The sequence below is a fragment of the Helianthus annuus genome, chromosome 10 (assembly GCF_002127325.2).
Source record: "Helianthus annuus cultivar XRQ/B chromosome 10, HanXRQr2.0-SUNRISE, whole genome shotgun sequence".
Classification (NCBI taxonomy): Eukaryota; Viridiplantae; Streptophyta; class Magnoliopsida; order Asterales; family Asteraceae; genus Helianthus; species Helianthus annuus.
The window spans coordinates 104,787,783-104,797,148 of record NC_035442.2 but is presented as its reverse complement, the minus strand read 5'-3'; the positions used below and the strand labels follow the sequence as shown (position 1 = coordinate 104,797,148).

Genomic DNA, 9,366 nt, shown 5'->3' with positions numbered 1-9,366 from the left:
ATGACTTTTTTATACTCATCAATTAAATCTCTTGGCCTAGTAGTCAGGAGAAGATGAGAAACTTAGCTTCTTTTGGAGGTCCTGGGTTCAAGTTCAGGCAAGGGGGATTTTAATAGTAATTTGATGATACTAACATACTAACTACTAACACAGTTAACGACATCCTAACCGTACCCCATTCAAAAAAAATATTAAAAATAAATATTACTAAAATACCACCAAAATAATCACAAACCATAAAAAACACTCACCCAATCATACAAAACACAAAACGCTTACTACACTTTGATGAAATAATAAATTGTAGCAACAGCCTTCCTAAGAATACAACTACATTTTGTTAATTTTCTATCCAGTCAATTCAGATAAAACAGCATGAACCATGTCTCGGTAACATTAAAATTGATAAACCCGAGGATGACCATGACCTTCACCTTACCTACATTTCATATGCTACTTTTCACCTCTTCATATCAATCAATCTCCTCTCTGGTTTCCACTACAATCAAATCAAAGGCATGAATAACCCACCTGAATCCGATCAAAATCACACCGAATTCGTTGAAGTAGATCCCACAGGAAGATACGGTCGGGTACAGCCCTTATTCCCCCCCCCTTTTTTTCATCAATTTCTTCATTTTTTACTAACAATCATCGTTTAAAGTTCAAATTCGTTGTAATTTATTGTAATTTGTTGTTCCAGTATAATGAAATTTTGGGCAAAGGAGCTTCCAAGACAGTGTATGTAGTTTAATTCGCTTAATTTGTAGTTTTAGAAATTAGGGTTTTGATGAGTGATTTTTTTTTTGGCAGGTTTAGGGCATTTGATGAGTATGAAGGGATAGATGTGGCATGGAATCAGGTGAAATTGTATGATTTTCTTCAAAGTCCTGAAGATCTTGAGAGGTTGTATGGTGAAATTCATTTGTTGAAGACTTTAAAGCATAGTAATATCATGAAGTTTTATACTTGGTGGGTTGATACAGACAACAGGAATATTAATTTTGTTACTGAGATGTTTACTTCTGGCACACTTAGGCAGTAAGTTCAGGTTAAATGATTGCAAAAAGTGTTTGTTAAACTCGGAAAGTAACTTATTGATTGTGTGTCTTGTTGATTTGGTTAGGTATAGGCAGAAGCATAGAAGGGTTAATATCAATGCGATCAAGCATTGGTGTAGGCAGATCTTGAAAGGGTTGGTGTATCTTCATAGCCATGATCCGCCTGTGATTCATCGGGATCTTAAATGTGATAATATTTTTATTAATGGTAATCAAGGAGAGGTTAAGATTGGTGATTTGGGCCTAGCTGCTATCCTCCATAAATCGCATGCCGCCCGCTGTGTTGGTAAGTCTCCTATCCTTAGATTAAGAAAGCGCGTGTTAGGCGCACGCCGGAGGTTTTACATATAGCTCGCATTTTAGGTCGTACATAGAGGTTATTTATATTTATATAATATATATATAGGGGAAGGTTTAAATGAGAATGCTAAATATTGTGAGAACCGTGAGAACAAATGAAAAAACCGCGAGAACTTGGCCAAAAACAATTCAAATTCAAAATTTTTTTCTACACTTATCATTATTATTCGAATACAATGTTATGAATTTAATTTACACGTTTAAATTTACGTGAATTCGTAAATAAAGAAAATTTACACATGTGTAAGTTTGCCATTTACACATGTGTAAATCTGTTATATTTACACGTGTAAAAAATCTAAAAAGAGTGATTTTGAAAAGAGAAATGAATTATTTGATGTTGTAAATTCGTTTTTTGATGTTGTATCTTAATTACAATGAGGTTTGTATTAAAAAATTTGGTTTTGATTGTTTTTTTCATTGTAATTATTTGATAACCCTCCCCTATATATATATTAAATTGTAGATATAGACTTTCATGTGATATGAATCATCATTGCTTACCACACCTGGAACTTGTAACCTAATTGAAACTTGAATACGTAGAAACCACAAGGAGGTAGGTTATTTATAGCTTTTTGGTGGTACATAGAGGTTATTTATATATTAATTGTAGATAGAGGTTATTTCTATCTAAATTTTTGGTACGACAGAAACCTATAATATACATAAATAAATCATTAAATCTATATAAATACCTTGCGCCTCCCGTATATGATGCGTGCGTCTCTCGCCTTGGCTCTGGGGACCCTATTGCCTCGGTGTGGCTTGCGTATTTTAAAACCAAGCCCTTATCCATGTTTCAAGAGGAAGAGATGATCACACTTGTGATGTATTTGCCACAATTGCAAACAGTTGAAGTTAATGTGGATCTCGATTTGTAATTTGTATCGCATATTAATAATGGATTATTTTGTTTCCTTCTCAGGAACACCTGAGTTCATGGCTCCAGAGGTTTATGCTGAGGAGTACAATGAACTGGTTGATATCTATGCATTTGGAATGTGCGTTTTGGAAATGGTTACCTTTGAATATCCGTATAATGAATGCACCCATCCAGCTCAGATCTACAAAAAAGTTACTTCGGTATGAACTTTCTAGCTTCCATTTAAATAATCGAATTCCTAGTCAAAGATATGCAAGGTGTTCATATGGACGGCTTGATCAAAACGGCTAACTATTGATATGGGTCGGTTTGTGTTGATCCATCAACACTTTGTTGTCCCTTTTTGTTTTATTATTTTTAAGTAATATATTAAAATTTTATTCACAGAAACTATTATGTTAAAATGCTAGTCTAATTCTTTTGACTAAAGTGATTAAGAAGGTTGCAAGGGGCGAACCTTGGAGCAATGGTAAGGTTGCTGCCATGTGACTTGGAGGTCACGGGTTCGAGTAGTGGAAACAGCCTCTTGCATAAATGCAGGGTAAGGATGCGTACATTAGGCCCAAGTTGGCCTGACACCCCCCGGACCCCAATCATGTGGGAGCCTCTTGCACTGGGATTTAGAAGGTTGCAAGCATTTGAATCTATGCAGTTAATGCGGTAAAAAATCCGATATCGGTCAAGGACCAATATTTGAGATATCGGTTATTGTTTTTTTTGAAAAGAAAACTTCATTAACCGAAACCGACCAAACCCCGAAACGGGGCGGCCAAACAAAAACAAACTACATATTCACAAAACTACACCAATCGACCCAAGAGATGTTCCTATCTTTACTTCTATTACAAATCCAAAGGAAACCGAGCGATTTGTTTTCACTGATGATATCGGCCACCTTCACTTGTTTATTTTCAAACCTGAGATTGTTGCGCGCCCGCCAAATGCACCAGCAAGCCACTCACACAATCCCGCAGAAAACGTCTCTGGCTCTACCCGCAAGACCAACCTGATTGTGCACTTCCAGAACTTCCTTGACCGAAGCAGAGATGACAGGAGCAATCTTGCACCATCTTGAAACCGCAAACCAAACTTGGGCAGCAACGATACATCTGGTGAAAAGATGATCAGCGTTTTCTTCACCCGAGATATCGGTTATTGTGGTGGGATATTGGTAATTTTAGTATCATGCAGAATTTATATATATAGCAATAACAATTCAGTATACTCTCCTATGCCATCATAACAAATAAACCTTTTGCAACTTGCAAAACCCTAACATTTGTAGCAAGTAGGAACTTATTAAGACTTAAAACCTAACATTTAACACTAACAATTAACAACTAAGGCTTAAAACACTATTTGCAATAATAAGAAGAAAGACGAATGATAGAACTAAGAAGAAAGGTACTAATATTGGGGAAAATCAATGATATATCGCTCAATATCGCCAATAATATCGGTACCGATATTTGACACCGATATTTTATATGGGGACCGATAACCGATATATTGGTGATAATTGCATAGATTTGAATACACTTTGGGCTACTTTTGACCGTTTACCATTTTTGCCTTTTTGTTCATAGCTAAGTCCTTTAGTTTTGCTCATTGGATATGAGAATTGCCAAAATCGACAATTCGACATGTTTTTTACATGTAAATTCCACTGACAAATTATTTTCTCACAAATAGGGGAAAAAGCCTAATGCTTTCTACAAAGTTAAGGATCCCGAGGTGCGCCAATTTGTCGAAAAATGTCTCGTTACAGTTTCTCAACGACTTCCGGCAATAGAGCTACTTAAAGACCCTTTTCTCCAGCCTGATGATTATGGGTATGATTTGAGAGCAATCGATTATTGTAGAGAGTTCAATGGAATAGATCTCATGAATAACCATCATAGTAATGGTTATCCTGTTGACAACGATTTACATGATTTTGGTTATGAATGGGAAACCGACTTGGATTATCAACAAGGTGGATTTGAAACAACAGAAAATGGACTAGTCACCAGTCAAGAAGTTGACCATCTTGGTGAAGTCAACATTTCTATCAAGGGAAGGAGAAACGAAGATGATGATATTGTATTGAAGCTACGGATTGCAGATAAAGAAGGTATCCCTTTTTTCGTGGGCCCATTTTTCTCAACTAGATGTAGCAAATACGACCCGTGTACTTGTGATTGTGAATGGGTCAATTAGGTCAAATGAAAATTAGCTAATAGATAACTTGTTAAATGTTAAATTGTGAGAACTCTCTAAAAGGTAGACAAAAACATGTTTGCGGTTCAACCCGACCCGACCCCTTTTTGGACTTGTGTTCTATAAGGGGAGTGGATCAAAGTTAGCCAAACGGAATAAAAGTTCGAAAGTGAATTCCTAATTTAGTCAACTTCCTAAATTGTTCTATCCAAAAGTTTAGGTGTTTTATCTTCTAATTATATGGTTTCGTCATAATAAAAAATAAAGTACAAAGATGCTCCCTGTAGTTTATCAAAAATTTTCATTTAGTTCCTAGCTTTCCAAAAGTATACAGATGATCTTTGTGGTTTGCTCTTTGTAACGTATTTAGTCCCCAGTTTTTTCCAAAAGTACATGGATGGTCCTTGTGGTTTGCACTTTGTAACACATTTAGTCTCTAACCTAGACATACTAAAACCTTTAGATTTGTTGGCTGGGGACTAAATGCATTACAAAGGGCAAACCAAAGGGACCATCTGTGTATTTTTTAAAAAGCTAGGGATCAAATCCAGAGTTTTGGTAAACCACATGGACCATATGGACCATCCGTGTACTTTACTCTAAAAATCACATTAGTTATTTATTAAAAAAAGTTTTTGAGTGAAAAAATTGTTTGTGAGGTCAACTCAACCTGGCCTGTTTCGACTTTTGACCAACTTGTTACCCAATCTACCCTTTTTGCCACCGCTATCCACAATTTTTAATTTGACTAACATAAGTGTTTCACGGATGATTAAACATTGTAGGCCGAGTTCGGAACATTTACTTTCGGTTCGACATTGAAGCCGACACAGCATTTGACGTTGCAAATGAAATGGTTGCTGACCTGGATATTGCGAATCAAGATGTTCATAAGATAGCCGACATGATCAACGGTGAAATCTTATGCTTGGTGCCAGAATGGCAAACAGGATTAAACTTATTACAAGAAGATCATCAGTCAGAAAACAAGTTAGAAGCAGCCAACGGTTCAAGACATGAGTGTGCATCCATTCATGGTCGGTTTGAAGAAATAACATATCAAAATGATGTTTCTGAGCAATGTGTCACAGATGGTGCACCGGTGCTATCGAGCCAGTCAGATGATATACACTATTCTGATACATGGCTGCAACACGAACCACCTGAACCCGAATTGTACCAAACGAAAGTGCGCGATGATTATGAAAACGAGGTTCAACAGGAATTAAGGTGGCTCAGGGCCAAATATCAGATGCAGCTTAGAGATCAACAACTAGGACTTGCATCGAATCCGTCTCGCGGTTTTAACATAAATTTGGATAAAAGAATATGCATGAAAAACGAAAATGAGACGTTTAATGGTTATAGGGAATTGCTTCCTCAACATCTTCATAGGGCTATTTCCCTTCCTGTTGATCCCATTGATGTTTGAAATTCTTCTAACTATTTTTAGCAATATATTTTTACCTAATAAACTTATTTATATTAACTTTGCTGTCAATAACCCAAAACACGACATGACCCTACACAAAAGTGGTTAGGTCTAATTAGGCTGTGTCCACGTTAACATGTTTAAACGTTGATTAAATGGGCCTGTTGACTTCTGTAATCCGTCTAAAATAGTAAAATTAGAATAGAAAATTTATTTTTTTAATAAGGTCAACCTAATTATGGCTCCTGTTTAGCCTGTTTATTATAATCTTTGTATAGCATATCAACCGGTTTGTCTCGTTTACGGTTACGTACATGGATTATATGATTTAAAATGTATTTGAGTTGGATTCTATGTTTTTTACATGAATATATATTCTTGTTTTTTTATGGCTAAATTGCACTTTTCGTCCTTTATGTTTCAGGGTTTTTGCAGGCGCTGTCCTTTAAGTTTAAAAATTACACTCTATGTCCTTTATGTTTGTAACCTATAACAGGCGGTGTCCTTTCTCATAAACCTAGTTAACTTTTTTATGTTAAAACCCCTCACCTTAACAACAAGGACCATATGTGTAAATTTATAAACATGAGGGACCTTTAATGTTAAAACCCCACTTCTTCTCCGACCATCTTCTCCGGCCAATCACTGTACTATTGACTCACTCTTTCTTTCTTTCTTTACCACTAACCCACATCAAATGTGGGATTTTTCAACTACCCATTTGCAAATTTTCAATCTTTATGTTGTTTCCAGATCTCCTTAACAAGGGTTTTCAAAATTTTGAAAAATAAATGCCAGTTTCTTCATCTTTTTCTTGGAACAAGCCCACAATGTGAAATGAGTCTTTAACAAGTTTCTTCATCTGGGTTTGCTTTTTCTTTTTCTTTTACATATTTATTATTAACAACAATGGTGGCTGCAATCTCTGAAACTACTAACCAAACAAGACCCCCATTGTCAGTTCATGAGAAGTAAGGTGGATAGTAGTGTAGGGGATCATGCAGAGAATACGAAGCCGTTGGATCAGCATCGGTGGCCCGGGCGTGCGCGCCAGTCGAACCAAACGATTTTGTCGAAAAGCTTGAGTTTGGATTGTGGGGTGGAGAAGAGTGGGATTGTTGGATCTGGGAATGTGATTAGGGCTTTGCATCAGTCGATGAATTTAGAGGGTCGACGGTTGTCGGTTGATGGCGGGCGGTTGAGTCTTGATTTGGGTAGTTCTGTGGTTCCGGTTCAGCCGAGTGTGAGTGGGAGTTTCGGTAATGGTTCGTCCATGGTGCAGTCTGATCTTACTTCGGATACGGCTTTGAGAGTGACGAGATCTGAGATTTCGGCGAGCCTTGGGAGGTATTGAGATTTGACGAAGATTCCGGAGAAGAAGGCCGGAGAAGATGGCCGGAGAAGAAGGCCGGAGAAGAAGTGGGGTTTTAACATTAAAGGTCCCTCATGTTTACAAAGTTACACATATGGTCCCTGTTGTTAAGGTGAGGGGTTTTAACATAAAAAAGTTAACTGGGTTTATGAGAAAGGACACCGCCTGTTATAGGTTGCAAACATAAAGGACATAGAGTGTAATTTTTAAACTTAAAGGACAGCGCCTGCAAAAACCCTAAAACATAAAGGACGAAAAGTGCAATTTAGCCGTTTTTTATAGTATTAGTAGTCATATTAAATATTGGGTTATTGCATTTTATCATTTTAAACCATTGGCCATTAGCCTCTGCCACTCCTAACTAACACTTTGACGCCCGACACCCCCTAACTTAACATTTGGGATGCGATATCACTCCTTAGTTAAATAGATTCTAACTGAGTTAGTTTTTTTTTTTGCTGACGTGGCATATTTGTCTTACGTGGCAAGATGATGTGGCAGTTTTATTATACGTGTTATGGTGGGGTGTAATTTTTTCTTAAATCTTTATTTATTACTTAAAAAAAACTAATTAAAAAAATTAAAAGAAAATTATAACCCCACCCCCTCTCTCTTTAACACCACCATCTCCTCCCACCACCACCATTATCTTCTCCTGCCACAACCACCCTCACCAAAGCCCAAAATCTCGCCGGCAACCAAAAAAAAACAAAACCCAAAATCCACTACCGTCTCCGACAGCATCTCCACCATGATTAAATCCACTTTGTTGGTCAACACATCGATGAATCTCCGCCATGACTAAATCCACTACCGTCTCCGGTAGCATATCCACCGTATCTCACTCACTGTCACCATCTCTATCCTCTTCTCTAACCTTCCGACTTCTCTCTCACCTCACAGTACCACAACAACAACCATATCTCAATATCAACCAGATTTCAACACAAACGCTTTCGAATTCCACGAAAGCGACGTCGTTTGGTCATCATCATCCGACGATAGCGCATCTGAACTTCTGTCTGACGACCAGCTCCCCTCCGTTCAACAACCGGATCTCAGTAACTCCGTCGCAATTCGCTGCCACTGCTGCGCGGACGATTCTGCCGGTGATCACAAGACGTTCTTCAAAGCATTCTCCAAGTTATCACCAATTAGCGTCAGTGAATGTTTCGGTTTGGTTGAAGAACAAAACGAGCAGTTACTTCGGAGCATTCTCCAGGTTATCACCAATGCGGTGGTCGTGGCAGTGGCTGGTGGGTGGGGTGGTGGTGGTGGCTAGTGGTTGGTGGAGATGATGGTTTGTGCCTTTGTGGTGCTTTCGGAGATGGTGGTGGTTGGTTAAGTGATGGTGGCAGGCGAGGTGATGGGGGGGGGGGGTAGGTCCCCTTAATCCTATGGATCTTTCACAGAAGCGTCTATCTCATAGTCACATAGTTTGCGGTACGCTCTGGTACGGGAACGTGGAACGGGATCGGAATTCGCTAGGTCCCTAAAATTCGGTACGAGGGTGGGTAGGTTCATTTCGGATCGTTCCGGTACGATGTACCAGTTAAAATTCGTGTTATTTTTTTTACATCATTTTTTATAAGTAACTTAAGGTCTGATGTTAAAATTAGGCCCAAATAAAACTATTTAAGCCCCATTACCCAACTTAATGAACTTATAGGACCATTCTAAAAAAACAATTTTGGACTCGTAACTTAAAAGACACGTTCTCAAAAAATTAGGGTTTACTCTCAAACAACATCCTATTGCAGCCGCGCCCTTTCAATACCTCTATTCTTCATCTCTTTCATCAAATGCTTCATCCCAAGGCTTGATTTCATGAATACGCATCTAGAATCGAGATTGGAGAGACTTTACAAATTAGTGACTTTCCAAATTTCTGTCTGACTTACCAATTTTGGTTCGGTCCGATGTTCCGATGTATATGAATACGTGCTTCGAATTCAAGCAAATCGCGATCCCAATAGTGTGCAATATGATTGAATTGATGAGTTGGGAACGCCAATTTCAACTTCAAAATCGCGATCCGGGTCGATCCGGGATCGCG

At 38.1% G+C, this 9,366-nt stretch overlaps 1 protein-coding gene across 4 annotated transcripts; it reads left to right on the top strand.

Annotated features, from left to right (window-relative positions):
- The first annotated feature begins 295 nt into the window (after positions 1-295).
- On the top strand, positions 296-5,995 carry LOC110885057 (probable serine/threonine-protein kinase WNK9). Of its 4 annotated transcripts, none has more exons than XM_022132750.2 (7): positions 296-593; positions 704-741; positions 814-972; positions 1,127-1,347; positions 2,350-2,507; positions 4,000-4,420; positions 5,292-5,995. In XM_022132750.2, exons 1-7 carry the CDS (start codon positions 519-521, stop codon positions 5,936-5,938), a joined length of 1,719 nt encoding a protein of 572 aa, XP_021988442.1. In that variant the 5' UTR covers positions 296-518; the 3' UTR covers positions 5,939-5,995. The 4 variants fall into 4 exon arrangements, with proteins under 4 accessions (XP_021988442.1, XP_021988441.1, XP_021988443.1 ...); XM_022132749.2 differs by having other exon boundaries at positions 814-1,041; XM_022132751.2 differs by having other exon boundaries at positions 356-588; positions 814-1,041.
- The last annotated feature ends 3,371 nt before the right edge of the window (positions 5,996-9,366 follow it).